The 21741-nt window shown below is 42.9% G+C and overlaps 1 protein-coding gene across 2 annotated transcripts in view; it reads right to left on the bottom strand.

Moving 5' to 3' along the window:
- LOC139765554 (uncharacterized) overlaps positions 1–21741 on the bottom strand; it is an 85300-nt gene that overhangs the window by 57161 nt on the left and 6398 nt on the right. For both annotated transcript variants that reach the window (XM_071693103.1, XM_071693104.1), the window contains exon 2: positions 7866–8034. In XM_071693103.1, the coding sequence (XP_071549204.1) occupies positions 7866–8034 (169 nt within the window). The remainder of the gene's footprint in view (positions 1–7865; positions 8035–21741) is intronic.

The following is a 21741-nucleotide window of genomic DNA, read 5'->3' as shown; positions in this document are numbered from 1 at the left end:
TCAGGTTGTCCTCGCGCGCCTGTATCGTGGGGGCATCAGAGTTGGCGGGAACCGTTACATCTCCACCCCCGCTATCCCGTTCGAACGCTACCCTCCTCCATCATGACCCTACCCCGTTACAAGAGTGCCCCGTTATAACCCTACCTCGTTACAAGAGTGCCCCGTTATAACCCTACCTCGTTACAAGAGTGCCCCGTTATAACCCTACCTCGTTACAAGAGTGCCCCGTTATAACCCTACCCCGTTACAAGAGTGCCCCGTTATAACCCTACCTCGTTACAAGAGTGCCCCGTTATAACCCTACCTCGTTACAAGAGTGCCCCGTTATAACCCTACTCCGTTCCAAGAGTGACCTGTTATAACCCTACTCCGTTACAACAGTACCTCATTATGATCCCACCTCGTTTCAACAGAGAGAGAGAGAGAGAGAGAGAGAGAGAGAGAGAGAGAGAGAGAGAGAGAGATGAGCTAACTTTAGCTGCCTCTCACACAAGTTAGCTGCGCTTCACCATTCCCGCAGGCGGGCGCGACTCAGAACCAGCGCGAACAATGCAGCAGTAAATAGTGAACATCAAGACAATCCAGTTATTCGGTAATTGCAAAGTTCAGCTGGCGAGCCCCCGAGGTGCTTAGGGCTGATGGTCAAGGCTAACCCTCAAAGATAGGGTCGTGTGTATATATATATACATTCCTGCAGGCCGTGTGGGTGTGTATATAGGTAAGTCTATTTGTCTTGGTGCTTCTGTGTATGCCACGTACATATCAACGTAGACACAAAAAGAAGTCATAATACATTCTGTAGTTACGTAAAGGATCAATGTAGACACAAAAAGGTGTCATAATACATTCTGTAGTTACGTAAAGGAAATTATGATTACACTAGACACAAGAAATGTGGAAGGGGGAAGAATCCCCAGCCAGTCCCAGAATATCCCATGGTTTCCCCACTCTCCCTACGTTTTATGTCGTTGTTCTTCACCTCCCACAAGTCAATAAACTCCTCTCACACCCAACCCAGACCCTTCGTCTGCCGCCTCCCTCATATACCGATCTTAAATCATCTTGGGGTGAGATTTCGGTATATGTAAATATGGAAATCAGGTCCAGCTGCACAATGCTAGGCCTCACTGCGTCAAAATTAACAAAACACATTTTTACAGTTTACGACTAAAAAACACTACGTTTACGCTATTATCAAAATGAAGAAAAAATCGTTTGAAATTCAGGATGGATGCAACCACATACTCCCTGCATTTAGGGATCACCTGAGCTTAGCCACGGTAGAAAGAAAACAAAAGACGCATCAAAAAGCCACAGGTGAGCGGGGTTGCCAGAGCGAATGTGCGAGACATGTATAGCATTATAACCCGGCGCCAGGACCAGGGAAGGGTGACGGTCCCTGACTTGTGGCGTTCAAGGTCTCCTTTATTACCAGCGTTACGGAGCGCTACACCTCCCGCCAGCTCACCTGAATCACCCGCTCTTCTTGCACGCCATTAGCATGGCCGGAAGGACAAGCCTGGGGAGACGCTATTGGCGCTCCCCCTTCCCTCTCTCAGGTTCCCAAGCATTTTGTCCCCCGTGTTTTGCCGACATTTGGCCTCACGCGAGGGGGAGAGAGAGAGAGAGAGAGAACCCATTTCTCCTCTCGATACAGGATACTCTTGTGTCACCTTCCAGAATCAAGGAGGCCACTTTTATGTACGCTCCCGCAGCGCCCAGGGAGCCAGCCACGTCCGCCAGGTGAAGAGGACTTGTGATGTCTGTCAGCAGAAGGTAAATCAAGGACTATGTTCAGCGCGACACCTGCATCTTGGGCAAGACGGGGGTCCTGTTACGTTGATATCTGTTGTTATATGGTTACGAAGCCGTAACCACTTGACATGTCCATTGTGGATTCTAGTAAACATTTTCTCACGATCAACATCCGGGACATAGTAACCAAACACCGTGTCCACTTCCTTATGTGGCCATTAGCGTCGGGCTAATGATAATCACGGTCTAGCGGTGACCTAATCACACACAGGAATTCTGTCGAGTGTATGCACGGAATTCCCAGCATTCAGTGGTGAACACGTCATTAGCAGTGCATGATGCGATGTCAAATCCGGGATATGGTTACTGACGAACGTTTAATCAAGAGACGGATTTTGGCTCACAAACGGTACGGATTAAATGCTGTTTCTAGCTGACATGGCACATTCAAAATTCTGGAAGTGCTATGTGATTCCGTGATAATGTACTGGGTTCTATGTGAATGATAACTGATAATCTATCGACCAAAAACTAAACCTTATTGATAGCCGACTTTGAAGAGAGAAACCTAAAAATCGTACAGTTAATTGTCCTTCTTCACCTAAAGTTCAATAATAAATTTGTAATCTTAGGTAAAATACTTAAAATTCACTGATATCATGTACTTAAATATTACAGTTTACTCCATCAGCTGAAGCAATTGTTACATGGTCCTTTTAAACTTATGAAGATATATCGATGTGAGGACATTAAATACACCTACAAAAATCAACTCAGAATTAACATAGTCTCCGCTATGTGTACAACCCACCCACTTTCTAATCCCCCCTGTATCACATTTTCTATTATAAGATACTGCCTTTTATCTTTCTTACCTTCCAAAGACAAATATCATTTACCAATGTCTGAAAATACAAAATTATATTTCACTTAAATTTTCACACACGACATACTTCACCCTCAAGAGAGAGAGAGAGAGAGAGAGAGAGAGAGAGAGAGAGAGAGAGAGAGAGAGAGAGAGAGAAAGAACATCACATTTTCAAACTGGAAATTGCTTATATATTCTACAACTTACACTCAGAGAAGCCAAGAGTTTCCTAACCACGTGTCGAGGACACCATCAATCATGTTTTAGTCAATTTTTCTCTCCGCCACCTTGACAACTTTCACAATTCATCTTATTTTTAAAATCCTGAAAAAGAGCTTCTTCACACTTGAATGTTATCATTTTCTTTTGCCAACCTCTATTGTCAAATACACACTACTATCATATGCAACAGAGATAATCTCTTATGTGGTCTAACTATATATATATATATATATATATATATATATATATATATATATATACATATATATATATATATATATATATATATATATATATATATATATATATATATATATATATATATATATATATATATATATATATCTTTCATACTATTCGCCATTTTTTTTTTTTTTTTTTTTTTTTCAAAAGAAGGAACAGAGAATTGGGCCAGGTGAGGGTATTCCCTCAAAGGCCCAGTCCTCTGTTCTTAACGCTACCTCGCTAATGCGGGAAATGGCGAATAGTTTGAAAGAAAAAAAGAAAAGATATATATATATATATATATATATATATATATATATATATATATATATATATATACCTGCCGTTGACTGGATGAAGGGAACACTATAGCATTCACTGACACACACATACACACACACACACACACACACACACACACACACACACACACGTCAACCCGGAGCAACTCGAACGAAAATGGGAAGCTGGGCAAGAGTCCTTCACAACCACAGAGATTGCGACTCCTTGTGATATTCGATGGCAAAGACTTGTTTTTCCCTCCAAGGGACATACTGGAATGCATGGTGGGTGGGGGATGACTGGGAGGGTATGAACGTTAAGGAAATATATACTGGGGAAGATGATGGACTTCCCCACCTGGTGAAGACATTGTCAACTTCCACAGTGGCTCTGGTTGGTGAGATATTTGGGTGTTAGGGTGATTAACTAACAAGGTTTTGGGTTTTAGGGTGATTAACTAACGAGGCCATTGAAGCCGTCAACGTCCAAGTCACAACCGCCGATCAAAAAAGTGTAAAAACGCAACGTATTTCCAAGACGACTCACAACCTCAGTGCAGATATAGTCCTCTGGCGAGTGGCATGTGCGGGATCAATAGGGGAAAATCCCTACCCATCTCGTACACACACACACACACACACACACACACACACACACACACACACGTAGCGCGTGTACACGAATATACACTGAAACTGGTGCACACATGCTAATATTATGTACGGATGGAGCATGTTCATGAATCGTGTGTATGTATACCATATGTGTTTCGATACATCGTGCTGCTAAGTACACGTGTACATGAGCAACATATACATACATACACAAAAGTACAGAGAATATAAAGATGCTTTGGAAGGAGGTAAATAAAGTGCGTAAGACAAGGGAACAAATGGGAACTTCAGTGAAGATGTATACACATGAACTACACCTTTTATACAAGTGCACAAACATGGTACATCACACAAGTAATGTACACCCATTACTCTACACACATCTAACGCGTACACTGCCACACAAAGTGTATTACACGGGAGGGGTAAGTGAGATACTCCCTCCCGTGTATCATCAACTGATAACCTTCTACACGTCAGTGACCATAACAGAATACGGCGCACTTTCTCCCGTGTTTATTGCAACGAGGAAGCGCCACCCTCCTTCTTCAAGTATGTGTGTGTGGATAAACATCTTGTTACCTTGATTACTTTAGGACTATCAAATGTCAGGGTCTTAAGTCCATCAACGATTGGTGTTCAATATCTTCAAAGTGTTTTAGATTATTCTAAGACCATAGACGTCTGCTCACTGCGTGCGATATGGTCCCTGCTTGTAAACACGTCAGGGATTAATGGCCAGTGTGTATTGAAATGATGGGGCTAAACGCACGATTGGAATTAGTAAAGCAGGTAATGACACATCATGAGACTCGAACCCAGACCGTCCAATGTTCGATTCCCGGACCACAACGATTAGAATTTTCACGTCTCGTAAGGTACTGTGTTATGTAGTTGTACACTCGTGTTGTCCCGTCTCTTAACCACATCACCCAATTTATATATATATATATATATATATATATATATATATATATATATATATATACATAGGAAAACCAGAAACACCTTCAGGACTGAAACTGGGGGAAAAAAAATCGGGCACTCAAGATTTTTCTTTTATAATCTTGTTAATATGAACAACAGTTACTTACTGATGATCCGCACGATTTCAAACTTTCTCAATGACACAAAGGTAAAATAACAACAATAATAATAATAATAATAATAATAATAATAATAATAATAATAATAATAATGATAATAATACTAATACTATCAATAATAATAATGACAGCGACAAAGCAAAAAAAAAATGATAATAATAATAATGACATTACGTATCGTCCATACCCCCCCTCCCTCCCCATCTTCCGTCCAGCTAGAGCGTAACCGTAAATGTGTTGACGTAGTCTCTTCCTAGTCAATTATTTTTTGGGTCAGGTTTATCCAATTTCATTTCACTGCAGTAACGGGAAGCTGGGCGTGGTGTTGCCCCAGGCTCTCATGTCAGGAAAGGCTTATCGTCTGTTACCGCACAATTATCTTTATATCGTCTTCTTACTTGATAATGCTCCAGATTAATGGATGAAATACAATATTCTTATTTATCAAAAAAAAAAAAAAAGAAATCGCATTTCTATACATTTCCTTCATGAAGCGCAACGAGTATTAATGCCAGTACTTTTCTATTCTTCCGATCCAAATATATTCTAAATCAATCAATAATATATATATATAATATATATATATATATATATATATATATATATATATATATATATATACTTTCGCCTATTAGGCTTCTATGGAAATCTTTACGAAAACAAAGACTTTACTGAACGTAAATTCTCAACAAGGAATATTGGGCGTTTTCTTTTGTTTCTTCAGATACAATGAATTGTTACGACTTAACAAAAGAATTATCTTCGTGGCAGAATAACTGCCATGGTTTGCACTTATATAAATATATATTCGAACACCATAAGTGACAGCAAGTACAACTTTCCCTTGTCAATGAGGAGTTTCTGATCCTCCATATATGTTTCTGATAATAATGTTACTAAAATGTCTTTATATCACTCATGCATGAAATCAAGAGAACTTTGGTGGCATAAAAAAAAGACATTCATATTCTTCAGAAACCTCGCCTTTCGTTCTTGGCTTTTCTTATGACAAAATCACTTTTAATGTAATCCCATCTGGCGAACGTTAGATTGTTCTTAAATGCGTGTGATCAACCAATGCATAAACACACAAACATCAAAAAAACGCAGCCAATACCCGATCCACCCAAAATCTAATACCGACTTAGCCCCCACAATTCAGCCCATCCACAATTACCAAGACACAAACCACAACATATCCTTGAACCCTCCCTTATCCCACACACAACCCCACAACACACAACAACAACCCCAGGAAGTTATATTCCGCTGAGTTATTCAAACGCTAGACCGCGCACTGGCTAGCGGGGTACTGAGCCTCACTCCCAGCGAGTGAGGGCTGCATGACGCTAACCTCTCTCTACTGAAGCCTCGCATGGGAGATGAGAGATGCAGGTTATATGGGAGAAAGAGAGAGATAGAAGACAGAAAAAGGAGTAAAAAAAAAAAGGCTGTTAATATGTGGATATGAGAAGAGGGAGAAAAGGATGCTGGATGGAATGGATAAACATGATGATGTACGAAAGAGGAAGAAACGTGGAAGGGACGGGAAGAAGAACCACAAGAAGAAAACGAGGTATGAAAAGAAAAATGGGAAGGAAGTACAGGCCGAAAAAAAAAGGAGAGGAAAAAAAAAAGGATATCACATCGAAGTGGGAAAGTTTGGAATCAATAGAAAATGTGGAAGTATGAGGAGGAATGAGGAAGGATGAGGAAGAATGGCATACGCGGAGAGGGATGAGGAGTGTCGGATGAGGAAGAGGAGGAGGAGGGGTGGGGCCCCAAGTGTGGGGTGCCCGCCACAACGGCGGGGTGGGCGGGTCAAGGACTGGCCCAGGCGAGCGGAAGACCTCACACGGGACCCACACAGTCTTCTCCAAATCACCTACTACTGCTGCAGTACTTCCCCTGCGCTCCAATCAGCAGCTGATGTAGTACTTCCCATACGCTGCAACCTTACAATATATATATATATATATATATATATATATATATATATATATATATATATATATATATATATATATATATATTATCCCTGGGGATAGGGGAGAAAGAATACTTCCCCCGTATTCCCGGCGTGTCGTAGAAGGCGACTAAAAGGGGAGGGAGCGGGGGGCTGGAAATCCTCCCCTCTCGTTTTTTTTTAATTTTCCAAAAGAAGGAACAGAGAATTGGGCCAGGTGAGGGTATTCCCTCAAAGGCCCAGTCCTCTGTTCTTAACGCTACCTCGCTAATGCGGGAAATGGCGAATAGTTTGAAAGAAAGATATATATATATATATATATATATATATATATATATATATATATATATATATATATATATATATATATATATATGTGTGTGTGTGTGTGTGTGTGTGTGTGTGTGTGTGTATTCTTTTTTCCCACATATTCGCCATTTCCCGCGTTAGCGAGGTAGCGTTAAGAACAAGAGGAATGAACCATAGTGGGAAAATTCTCACTTGGCCCCCTTCTCTGTTCCCAATTCTGGAAAAATAAAAAATAAAAAACTGGAGGGGAGGATTTCCCCCAGCTCTCAGGAAACCAGCCACGTCCGCTGGGTTGTACCACAAGTCAAGAAATGAGACATCGAAGTCATGTCTTGGGTATAAGGGGAGGGGAAAGGCTTGTGACTCGCTGAATCGATATTTGTGAAGTTAAAAAAAAAAGATGGTGATTCTGTAACTAGGGAAAAAGTGTTGTTATCTTAACTTGACTCTTGTGACAGTTTTGTTACCAAAGCAGGCGTTACCAGGCCGACATGAACTGGTTAGCGCCTAGTACTTACTTGGGCAGGTGTTGCCGGACTGACATGACTTAGACTCAGGGTTGAAGACCAGGCTGGGGCCACAACGCTGGGAGAAGCCCCGTCCACCCCAGCATGAGATGTAGCGGTCGCAGTGCAAGGCGTCCGGGAAGTTGCCGAAGGGCGCCAAGCACCGGGGATCCGACACGCCCTAGGGGGAAGGAAGAAGCAAAGAAGGCGTTAACCAGCGTAAGAAATTGTAGAGAGAGAGAGAGAGAGAGAGAGAGAGAGAGAGAGAGAGAGAGAGAGAGAGAGAGAGAGAGAGAGCGTCAGGGGGGAAAGGATATGTAATCATGGGTGTACCAGGAGGTGTGAATTAAGTAATCAACTTACTAGTACGACTCTAATTACTAATCACCTGTCAACAGAATAAACTAATTAATATCATCACACAGTGAAGGATTATCACAGGAATCCCCCCCAGGTATCCTTAATTGGAACTTTACAAATCCTAATATGTCAATATATTTTTCGCATCCTATTATACGTAGGACATATTTCTTTTTTTTTACTCCTAGTAATGATGTTTCAGGATGATGATGCTTCGCATTTATAATCGTATCTGAAACCTGACACCATAAGCAAAGAATCATTATCATTTATTTTATGAAAAGAAAAACATCATCAAACCATTAGGTCGATAATGAAGTATTAACAAAATCATGACTACAATAGTGATCTATCCTGACCGGAAAGGCCCTGATTGGCAAGTGTCGCTTTTCTTAAAAGGAAATTTAGGACAAATATAACTGAAAGCCATGAAAGATTACTTTAACACAAGGTAAGAACAAATCATAACAGCAGATCTTCCACATACCCGTCCCTCCCCATGACATCCACTGCTTCTTAAAAGCTGTTTAATCTTTTGCTATTCAAAAACCAACAGTCATCACCGAGACACAGAGCGGGGGACATATATACACATCAGCTTCACAACCATACCGACATAAGTCACATGTTTGCGTCATGTAGCCTAGCCAATGAATGGTCATGTAAAAGGCCGCCAAAACAAAAACAAAAGGCCGCCAAAAAAGGGTCATATAAAAGGCCGCCAAAACAACGAGATATGATCACCAATCGTGAAATAAAATGGAACATTTTGTCCTTGAGATCAAACATGATTAAAAGATTATAGACCTTCTCTACGTGAACTGTCAGTAATTAATCATTCTGTTCGCTTACATAACCAATTTTTTTCTCTCTCTCTTTTCCTATGCGTGTAAACATATGCCAATTTACGAAGCCTGGATGCGCGTGGAAACACTCGCGTCTTCCGTCAACACAATACCGCTTGGCCTTCACACATCCCATGGTCATGTTCCTCCCTGGTTGACTCCCTTCCTCCCAACCGTAGAGGATAGTGTGTGATTCTGGGCATGACTTACTTGGGCCCTTTCCTCTGTCTTCCGGTCGTTAATCTTAAGGCAATTCTGTCCTACGGCCAACTTAAACTATGGTGATATGTGATGCTAACATACTTTTGGCAGGCATGTTAGCTCCTCGGTGACTGGATGGTTTCATAAACTCAGTGATCATTGGTTTATCAGCATGTATCTTCGTCTCTGATTGGTTGTGGCCATCTTGGTTCCCAGTAATGCCAATATCAGCCACAGTATCTTCGTCTCTGATTGGTTGAGGCCATCTTGGTTCCCAGTAATGCCAATGTCATTCACAGTATCTTCGTCTCCGATTGGTTGAGGCCATCTTGGTTTCCAGTAATGCCAATATCATTCAGTATCTTCGTCTCTGATTGGTTGAGGCCATCTTGGTTCCCAGTAATGCCAATATCATTCACAGTATCTTCGTCTCTGATTGGTTGAGGCCATCTTGGTTCCCAGTAATGCCAATATCATCCACATTTGAGATCAACAACATACAACAGGTTGACTTAATCTCACATAAAGATTTCCCCAGTCGTAAACATTTACCGTTAGTACTGACTGCTTCTATCATTCGCCAGAACCACACTCACTTTCCACTTCCTCTCTAACTCTCTTTCTCCACAACTTATGTGTCCTTCTATACCACATAACTTCCAAATCCAAGGATAAACCACCAGGGAAAATTTATATCAACCTAACTGAATTCTTTCTTCTTCCATTAGTAAAGTTTGGTATGAATTCTTTTTTTTATGGAGGGAAATTACAAAATAAAATGTCATGATTTTTTTCTTAAACAAAAAAAGTCAAGAGGTACGCATAAAAAAAAATATCTTACCACCTTTTGAATGAATATTATGACACCACGGTCGAAGTATTCTGAGAAATGCCTATTGGTATGGTCTCACATCAGTAGCATGTTTTACTCACTGTATTTCCTCGATCGCCAGCGACGTTATAATACAGTGCTTTCTAAACAGTAATAATACAATATATATTTACTTCATATTTCCATGGAAATAAGTGAAGGTTTATAGACAAATTAGGAATTTTGTCTCACGTTCATGCTTTTCAGCCCTACCGACACAACACGAGTCGAACTGATCATGTCCAAGTTCACAGGTCGAACCCACCTGGGTAGACAGATCCTCTCGTGCCTGTGTGTGTGAACACGTTTCTCCAACCTACACACACACACACACAGACACACACACAGGATATGGAAGGACCTTTCTCGGCTGAATGACGACCTACACCGTAACACACCACTTCCTTCACCAGCCTATGTTAACATGCCACTTCGCATGGGAGAATGTGGTTCATACATACTATGCGAATCGATTTCATTTTCCTTCGTTCTGTGGATACGTCAAGTCAACCTATGGCACGCCTTGTGGATGGCGTGCAACCATTGGCTCGTGGACTTAAAAACTTGTGGCTAGGCTGATTCACAACTGCCACTAGGATGCTTCTCTTGAGGGTACGCATGAAAAGCGAATAGAAGAAATACACATTTCAATACCTTACTCCTCCGCTCCTACATCAACACATCCAGCAATATACCAAACATATATAACTTCAGTTTAGATAAAGGGAAAGATATTCTGATACAAGATTTTACTTTGTTCACATTTTAAATAAAGGGAAAGATATTCTGATACAAGATTCTACTTTGTTCACACTTCTCGCACTGACGAAATCTGGAATCAAATCACCATCTTATTCCTTCTCCTAGCACGAGATAAGGCTGGGTATACACGAAGGATGCAGACGCTTCACGTCACGTCTAACATAACCTCGAGGGTGAGACCCTGTACTTTGTGACGGCCGGCGTGACGTGATGGATGTAACGCCCGGGAAATGATGCATAGCAGACGACAAGGACTTCGTGGTACAGTGGCGGATTTTTTTTGCGCACCTCTCTGCCAACTGGACGGCCAAGTTCAGCTGCACACGTCTGAGGTTAAATGTTGCTCTGAGACCTTCCCATCATGCACCGATTTCAACCTAACGAAGCTATTGCCCATGTATAGGTCGACCCCATCTAATTTTTGGCCTAAAAATTTGGTCTCAAAAACTTGAACTATACACGAGTATATACGATATTCGTGGACTAAATGCCCGGCATCCTTACGTGTATGTAATGCAGATAGAATATGCAGCAGCATGGGTCTGGGATGGGAATTTGACAACCTCCAAAGTGCTGGATCACCGTACCTCCGCCACTCACTATCCCGATACCCGGCCGGGCTCCACCTCAGTGGTGGGTGGCTGCCAACCAACAGATACAAGCGTCAAGGATTTGCCATCACATTGGACTAAACGCGTAGCGCTCACCGCATGAGCGGGTCTCAGAGGCACAGTTATACTTCCTGCATCCCTCCACGTGCCTGCATCCCACGTTACATGCCTTCCAGTCGGGGGAAAATTAAGGGAAAATCTTGATAAAATTTGAAATATATTCCTAAACTGAAGATAAGCTCAAGATGCCTCTCGCTTGTGATGATCTGCCGGCGGAGGTTCGAACCTGTCCCGTAATTTCAGAGCAGATCCGGGGATGTGTGTTGCCTCTTGGCCACGGCATTCAAGCATCATCATCACCAATAATAAGAAAGAAAACTCACCTTGGGACAGTGACGCAAGACCCGGGTGTCCCTGAACGTCAGCCAGCGCGGCCCGGGATGCGCTGCCGGGCCTCCCGCACAACTTGTCGCGCCGAGTGGCATTTAGCCTCACGATGATTCCGGCCTTAACAGCGATGAGTTAAATCTGATACCAGACAACTTTTTAAACATCTCATGCTTGGAGGTGACGATGTGACCAGTACCATCATAATGAGACGAATTCTGAGCAAGAGACAGGCGTGAGGAACAGTGCGTTACATGGATGTCGATTTCTGGGCAGTCGACGCTTTTGAACATGACGACTTTTGAACAGTTTTAATACCATACGAGAGATGATTTAACCTTGGCAATAAGATGTCTTCTGAGCACCCAAGGCTTGGAAAACAATATTCAGGTTCGCCACTACCTTCTTCCTAGCATTCACCTCCTAGAGAACAGTTATCCCTACAGTGGTATGGCTATCAAAGACTTAAACACACGAAGCACAATTCTGACCACAACATTTCCAATGAAATGATTCCCTATGTACGATGAGCTAACCGTGGAAATAAACCCTTTAACAAGGTTATTCAAACCCATGAGTTCAGTAGCTTGACATCATGAATACATGACTTCATGTATGTACAACGACCTCTTCTGGTCCAGTCCGATTCGAGACTCTAGCTCTGTCTAAACCATTAAATCATCAGCGTGTTATCAACAAATCCAGCGCTTACGATCACTTGAGCACGACAAATCCAGCGCTTACGATCACTTGAGCACGACAAATCCAGCGCTTACGATCACTTGAGCACGACAAATCCAGGGCTTACGATCACTTGAGCACGACAAATCCAGCGCTTACGATCACTTGAGCACGACAAATCCAGCGCTTACGATCACTTGAGCACGACAAATCCATCTTAAAAATAAAAAGAAGTAAAGGGCTAAGAAAAACCAAACGACAACATCCTCTGGGACACCATCACTTTAGGTCAACAAAGTTCAAGGAAAAATTCCTCAAGCTCACTCTCAACATCGACGCCAGAACTACTGAAGAAAGAAAACGGTTCTCTGTCTTACCCATAGGCTGTAACGGGTAACGGGGCGTTAGGTAACGGGGCGTTCAGTAACAGGGGCGTTTGGTAACGGGGCGTTCAGTAACAGGGGCGTTAGGCAACGGGGGGCGTTTAGTAACAGGGGCGTTTTTGGTAACAGGATGGTGAAGATCCCGACGTTGAACTTGGAAGCCTAGATCCTGGTACGAAGAAACCATCACCAGGGAGGTGAACCTGGGTTCACGTCCCTGGTTGCTTGAGGCGAGGCTGCCTCACACGGCCACTAGGAGTCTTACATATTGTCATCCCAGAGGAAGAGATGGAGAGGGAACACTGCCGTCTATTTAGTCAATAGACAAACACACTACTACACAAGGTCACAAACAAACAAACAAACAAACACACACACACACACACACACACACACACACACACACACACACACACACACACACACAAATACTTAGCATTTAAAAAACATAGTAGACCTTCAGGTCAGTGACAAGACAACAACGTAAGAGTAAAAAAAATATATATATAAGAAAATCCGGTAGTGGGCGACCCCTCTTCCAGTCCAAGACGTAACCGCCACGTTCAGACGGGGTCTGGCAACACTGACGGGTCCAGCCAGGTTAAATAAACAGTTATCGACAACAAGTGGTAGAAGGATGACATACAACCAACACTCCTCACTAACATGCTAAAAGACAACTGTAAAGAGAGAAAAAAAAAAACAATAAACTTTATACTCACATCGTATAATAGCTCTTACATCAAATGAACTTTGAAATTCAATCTAACCACAGCGGAAAAATATCGTATAATTCATATTCTAAATAAATCACTAAAAAATAACGAATAGATATCAAAATCTAAAGTGTGTAGTATTATGATGAAAATCAGAGTTATATGCCATACTAAACCATAATAATTAATTTACAATCCACAATAACTACTCGTTTTATTTCAGTTCACTTTTTGTGTATATCACATAAAACATAAATACACACAAAAAATAAATCTATTCTTTAAGACATACATCCGACCGTCACTGGAAATGGCCCGCGCCCATCGCTTGTCATCAAATACTACTACTAATAATAATGATAATAATGATAATAATAATGATAATAATAATAATGATAATAATGATGATAATAATAACAATGATAGTAATAATAAAAATGATAACAATAATAATAATAATAATAATAATAATAATAATAATAATAATAATAATAATAATAATAATGATAATAATAATAATAATAATAATAATAATAATAATAATTATAACAATAATAATAATTATAAACTATGACATTTAGGGGCATCTCTGTGTCGAGCCCACACAAGTTCGAATCCTGTTAGGTGCAAAGTCCTCAGTCCTTGAACACGTTGGGTAAGGCCCCCCCTGAGCACGTCGTGTGACAGCCCTTTGACCCGACCCTTCATGGATAGGTCAAAGACCCGGACCTTGACACACAAGGGTCACACCATTCTCCGCAAGGGCATCAACCGAGACATAAACAACCTTACGATACACTTGTTGATCTTGTTTTCTCGATGTACTTTCTGTAGGTTTCTACCCTCGAACGCTGGTAGGGAAATTTGGAATGCAGTATCGAAACTTAGCTCCGTCATTACCCTCATAGTGGGGGTGTCTCCTGGTGGGGGTCTGGATGAGGAGGACGTCAAACAGTCACTGGCAGCGTCACCCAGGTGTTTCCTGTGCCACACACACACACACACTTCCTATGGCTTACAGTCCAAACTCTGGCCGAGTTTTTACCATGACCCGTGTATGCGGCGCTTGGTCTGACGTTCATTAGTTCAACTTCCGATCAAGGCACCGACCCGTCTAAGCTCTTTCGAGGCTCCCTCCATACCCCAAATACTGTCGTTGTTGTTTTTTGAGAATATATTGAAGTGTAAGACGAGTTTACCGTGATGAGTTACAGTGCTCAGAAACATCGTCGGACCCAGGAGTGGGGCCTGCAGGACGCCCAGTGTGAGGAAGGCTGAAACAGGTTCCACTAGGTCGTTACCGACGACCCCCTTTACTGTCATTCCTACCTGAAGATCCGCCAGCTTCTTTCCCCTTGTACGAGTCTTGTGTAAGTGACAGTTGCGTGCGTCTTTGGCCAGCCAGAATGTACTAATAGCGACACGCAATCCTTTCCTAAAGCAATGAATCCTTAACAGTTGCTGACGCCACCGCCCAGGTCCGTAAGACTTATAATACCACACTTCTTCCTCCTGAGCCCCAGTCATTCCTCCCACTTAAGTAGTTCCTCTTCCTCAAAATCTTCCTGCGTTTGCTTCCTGGTTCACCCAGCGGTATACAGCCCCAACCTCTTGGCCAATACCATCCTGTCACTCGATCTTGCTTCCCACCTCGTAGCAGCTGGGTACATCAGGAGACGCCTCCCTCGCTCGCCACAGATTCCTCATGAGCCCCGCAAACATCACCTCAAGTGGGGAGTCAAATGACCCCTCCAACGTTCACTCATGCTGGTGGCCTGAGACGTCCTAGAGAGAGACGTGAGCTTTGTCTTAATGTAGGTTCCTCCCTGAGACTGCTTGTATCTTGGTCCGGAGACCTCAGTGTCATCCTTGCTCTGTCTCCCTCCATCATATTCTGAGAGATAGCGAGAGAAAGAGACATATAGAGAGAGACAGAGGAGTATACACACGACATGCCGATACTGTTCACCGAAACGAGAACAATCGCTGATCATAACTCGACACGCGAGGTTCAGGTTCACGACGTAATCTTTCCACATATGTGACCTCTCCTGGGAGAAGCACTCAGGCGGTAAGTATGTAGTGTGAGTTCCTGTTCCTGGCAAGGTCAGGCCAGGTAAGTAACAGTCCAGACCGTAACACCCGTCTGGAACACCTGTGACGACCCGCCTCCCTTCCTCGGCGATCCTTATCGTGTTGGATCCAAAAGCCAATCTGGAACGTATAACTCATGATCTTTCTAACAAATCGTTCTTTTTATTACGACGACTGACAATGGCACGGGCAAAACATGACCCAACCCTCCCGCCTCCCTTCATGGCCACCTCAGACCATAAGAAAAGAGGGTACGAGAGAAACAAAGAGGAACTTAATCGGAGGTCCTGAGGCATTTGTAGACCCGACTCTTAAAAGGTAAAAAGGTCACAGGAATGAGGAAAGAGGAGGGAAGGATTTCTACTTCACCAAGGGCCTTGTCACAAGGCGTGTTTCCTCTCTATAGTTCATTGTTCAATGGATACTCAAAGTCTTAGAATTACATTTCTATCTCTCATGTCTAAAAAAAAAAATGTCCATGTTTCTCGGGACTGCGTTTATAAGACCGTATGATATCTATGTGGATAAACCACGTACTCAGTTTTATAAAGGGAGAAGGAATAATGAAATTAGTATAAAAGAGCGAACTTATCATAATAATCTGTTAATCTATTGATCATCAATCATTTTATGATTAACACTGTCTCTCCTGATGGACGTAAGCAAAACATCAGCTGACCCCGGCTTCGGCTCAGCTGATTAGGTAAACAAACATCAGCTGACTCCAGCATCGGCTCAGCTGATTTGGTAAACAAACATCAGCTGACCCGTGAAAACCCAGCTGGCCCTCCACCTCAAAACAACTGAAGGTCACGGGCGCACTAAGCACCTCTCATCTCTTTTAGAGGTCAGAGGTCATCGCAGCTACATCGGCAGTGACCTTGGGCGTGGCCTGACGGGTCTTACCCGTCTGTGATAAGGCGAAAAAGGTGTCTGTCGGGTACCCGTCCAGCCCCTATTTGTAACCAATAGTCCACGTACCGTACCCCACCAGGAGCTGTGGTTCCTGCCTGATGGTACACGTAGCATACCCACAAAGCTGTGGTTCTGAACCTACGGTACGCGAGAACCGTGCAGACGGTACGTGGTATTAGCTTCACAAGTTCCAGGGATAAAGGGCAGGTGTGTGCTTAGGAGGGGGGGCATGGGTCGTCTGTTCCAGACGCTACCTCGCCAAGGCGGGATAGGCAATATGGCACAATAATATGATGGCAGCCACCATCACGATCACAATAACACGTTAAATTCTCTCTCACACAAAGCTATCATCATAGACCAGTCGGTCTATACCAACAATATTGATCTTTCTCCGCAAGAGAACTGAGGGCAACGAGGAACTGGTGAGAGTATATTCCCGTTAGCCTGAAGATGTTGTGAAAGTCATAACTGTATCTGGGCTGCGGAGGACGCTGTACTGTAGGGTTGTAGAAAGACGGTTGTATTATAGCTGTATTGTGAGACGAATGTATCCCAGTGGCAAGGACACAGTTGTTCCGAGAGACGGTTGTATTACAGCTGTACTGGAGACGGTTGTATTACAGCTGTACTGGAGACTGTTGTATTACAGCTGTACTGGAGACGGTTGTATTACAGCTGTACTGGAGACGGTTGTATTACAGCTGTATTGTGAGACGGCTGTATTACAGTGGTAAAGGCTGGGCAGAGTCGGTTGTATTAGAGAGATGGAAGGTGATGTTCCTTGGTGTGCGAGCGGGAGGGAAGGAGGGAGGGAGTGAGTCTCCTTCTTGCTGAGAAATAGGGAATGAGAGACGTCTTGGTGTGATGGAGTGTAAGAAAGACGACCTTGCCTTTCTCTGCAAGCAGGCTGGGGGGGAAATAGAGGTATCCCACGAACTAGGTCAACACCCGGTCACGGGTCAAGAATTCGTAAAGATCAGGTCAGAACCAGGTCACATGTAAAGACGTCCCACAGGTCAGCAGCAGGTCATCCGTGTATATGTGACAAAGCATATATATATATATATATATATATATATATATATATATATATATATATATATATATATATGTGTGTGTGTGTGTGTGTGTGTGTGTGTGTGTGTGTGTGTGTGTGTGTGTGTGTTTCCCCTTAACTGGTTAACCACAAGAATAAACATATAACTGACTGTTGGTTCACAAATGACTGACACGGGTCAAAACGAGGAAATACATCATTCCAGTTTTCTTTCCCAATATACGTCAGTTCTTATTTTTCTATTTAAGAGGAACAGGAAAAATAAGAACACTCAGGGGTACAGACAACGGAAGGAAAGAATGAAAAGAAAATAGAAAAATCAACTGTTATTCTCCTTGTGTGTGTGTGTGTGTGTGTGTGTGTGTGTCAGTTAAATCCCCCAAGCAAGACGTTACTAAGGCCCTTGAAGCACGTCGGTACGGCACATGAGCACGACGGCACGGCCCTGAAGCACGTAACTCTAACAAAATATAATCATCAAATATGGCGATTCTGCAAAGCCAGCCCTTCAGTCACCTGGACTTACATATGTGACATACATTTCCCGCACTGTATGTGTGTGGTCAACGGGCCTCCTGGCGCCTATCCACCACCAATAAACACATTAACGGAAACACAAATACATATACTAAATCACTGGAACGAAAACTTGAAAATTCCTTTTTTTTTTTTTTTTTTGATTTACGAATTCGTTTCCTTCCTGTGTGTAATGGAACACTCGTGTGATATGATAATATAATGATTTGGCAACGCAGCCTAACTTATACTGCTTTCTATATTTAGCCCAGGAACCTCGCCTGCTATAATCTGTCACCTGTTTCCTGCATATTCACGGTAGACCATCCCAAATGGCTCGCTCTAGCCATCATGACTACAACACTTTCCCCAAAAAGTAAACCTATTTTTTTCTAAATACTGAATTCGAACATTGCTTACGCCATATTTTCTAGTTATTTAGCTTTCATATCTTTGTTTCCTGTTTACTGGACCAGAATGGCCACAGCCAGCCCGTTCGGAAGTTTCGAACTACGTGAAGGTAATGGCTCTGTGATCATGAAGGTATATTATTGTCCCGACACTCCAGTCCTGCTCCCACCATGGAAACATGTCGCCTCCGCGTTCCCCTGGAATGAACCATCATAGACGCTTCTCATGTGAAAGCAAATTCATCTCCTCGTCCATTTACCTTCATTCTAATCCATACCTGTTTATGGTAACATTATTCCAATCTTGAAGATCACATGAGCGCACTCAGATTGGTTATCTAATAATCCACTCATACAAATACCGACACAGAAAGGACTACCTGGCAACGCCAGGACCAAATTATGGGCACTGAAAGGGAAAACTGGCAACTCTTGTATCAAATTCCTTCACTTCCTGTCAACTTTAACAACATCAATCAACAAAAATCAACATGGCTAGTAACATCTTTTAAGATAAACAGACACATACATCTGAACCAAGTCCAGGTCAACCACAATCGACAACACAACGTCTCGCGTCGCGAATATAAATACCGACGCGTTAAAACACTTCCTGACAACTCGCGCAACAGGAAATGTTTAAATACGCAAATGCCGCCGGCCTCTGTGGTCACTCGGGTCGTAACGCGCCCTGCAGCAGGAGACGAAACCTCCTCAATCACAAGGTTCAGATGGGGTAACTATGCAAGATGTACAACGCAGATGGAAGAGCAGACACACACACGGAGGGGCAGGGAGATTCCCCTAAGGTCGAACGGTCGAGGAAGATTTTGAAAGAGGCGAGATATGATGAAGCTAACGAGAAATCCAGCACCAGGAAAGTTGATATATGAAGATGATGATGATGATAATGATGATTATGATGTTGATAATGATGATAATGATGATAATAATGATAATAATGATGATAATGATGATGCTAATGATGATTATGATGTTGATAATGATGATAATGATAATAATGATAATAATGATGATAATGATGATGCTAATGATGATTATGATGTTGATAATGATGATAATGATAATAATGATAATAATGATGATGATAAGGATGATGATAATGATGATAATGATAATAATGATAATAATGATAATAATGATGATGATGAGGATGATGATAATGATGATAATGATGATAATAATGATAATAATAATGATGAGGATGATGATAATGATGATAATGATGATGATGATAATGATAATGATAATCATGATAATGCAGACACGAGACAACACACTGGTAAACAACGAGACCAGACCAGGTGATGGGGAGGTGGTATGGTTCACTGAAGCTGTGCACATGTCAGGCAACGGCCGATTCCAGAGCGTCATGAACCACCCTACCCCCCTCCTCCCCCCAGCGACGTACCGCACGCTACGCTGGGCACCCACGCCTCCCCGCCCCTGGGCCAAGTACGGCGACATACGCCCAAGCAACGCGATGCAACACTCAACCCACCCCCCCCACCCCCCAACACCCACCGTTGCCACAAACCTGGTGGGCAGAGGGAGAGGATTAGGGGGGGGTCTGGTGGCGGGTTTGGGGGGGTGGAGGGTGGAGGGAGGGGAGGGAATTATCGGAAAAACCCTAAGGCAAAAATCTTTTACCATCCACTACAGCGGTCAAGCGCCGGGCTGGACCGGGTACTTAATAATCTACTCTATCTACTTATCTGCTACTTATATATACTTTACGGATGCATTCGTCTATACACATATCTACGTATTCTACCAACGTCTTTACACATCTACTTATCTATTTTGCTATATCATCATCCGCGTTCATCCAACTTTCTATCCTGTATCTCTATCTATCTCTCTGCTTCTCTATCTATCTACTTATATACTCATCTATCTGTGCATATGTGTGTGTGCGTCTATACAGCTGTAGCGAGGGCATGGGAGGCCACCTGGGGCGGGGCGGGGCCAGCAGTAGCCTAGCCTCCCCCACCTCAGTTCACTCACCCCAGGTCCACCGCCCCGTTGCCCGCCCTACGCCAGTGTTGCTGTGTTGTCTTGTCCTGTTGTGTTGCTGCAGTGGCGCTCTGGTCTGTTTTTGTGTTGCTGGGCTGTGTCATGATGTGGTGTTTCCGGTGGTGCTTTGTGATGGCCTATCTTTGGGTTGTGCCGACCTGTTGTGTTCCTTGTACTGTCTTGTGTTGACCTGTTGTGTTCCTTGTACTGTCTTGTGTTGACCTGTTGTGTTCCTTGTACTGTCTTGTGTTGACCTGTTGTGTTGCTTGTAATGTCTTGCGTTGACCTGTTGTGCTGCTTGTACTGTCTTGTGTTGACCTGTTGTGTTGCCTGTACTGTCTTGTGTTGACCTGTTGTGTTACTTGTAGTGTCTTGTGTTGACCTGTTGTGTTACTTGTAGTGTCTTGTGTTGACTTGTTGTGTTGCTTGTAGTGTCTTGTGTTGACCTGTTGTGCTGACATGTGTTGCTCTACTGTAGACTTGCGATGCTGTGATGTGTGTGTGTGTGTGTGTGTGTGTGTGTGTGTGTGTGTGTGCGCGGAGGAGCAGTGCCTCTGGGAGGAGAGTAGTGTGAGAGGATAAAGGTAGGAGAGAACCACGAGAGGGATGCACTGGCGAGGCAAGGCGCATCTCCCACACAAAGGACGACAAGAAAAAAAAATGACCAACAATGCGTACCCGGCGGTCAACGTGGATACCATCTTCTACAATATATATACACACACGTCCCAGGTAAAGCAATCATATACGGAGAATAAACATCAAATAACTCGAGAAAAGAAAACCCAGGGATTGCGTCTGTAAAATATCAGAAGACGACAGAGAGTCTGTAGTGTCTTAGAGGTACAAATATATAACTAGCAGTGGTTTACCCTGGGGGTAACCAAAACTCAGAAGACATTTTTATATGATTTTGAAATCCGCCAGTGATGGCTGGGGGAAGGGTAAGCATTCTAGTGCACGTAGTCCATATAAATATACTTTGACACTAAGCATCATATTCGCATAACCTAAACAGAATCAATCGGGAACATTATTC

This window comes from Panulirus ornatus, chromosome 55 (genome assembly GCF_036320965.1).
Source record: "Panulirus ornatus isolate Po-2019 chromosome 55, ASM3632096v1, whole genome shotgun sequence".
Lineage (NCBI taxonomy): Eukaryota > Metazoa > Arthropoda > Malacostraca > Decapoda > Palinuridae > Panulirus > Panulirus ornatus.
This window is presented reverse-complemented; position numbering and strand designations above follow the sequence as displayed.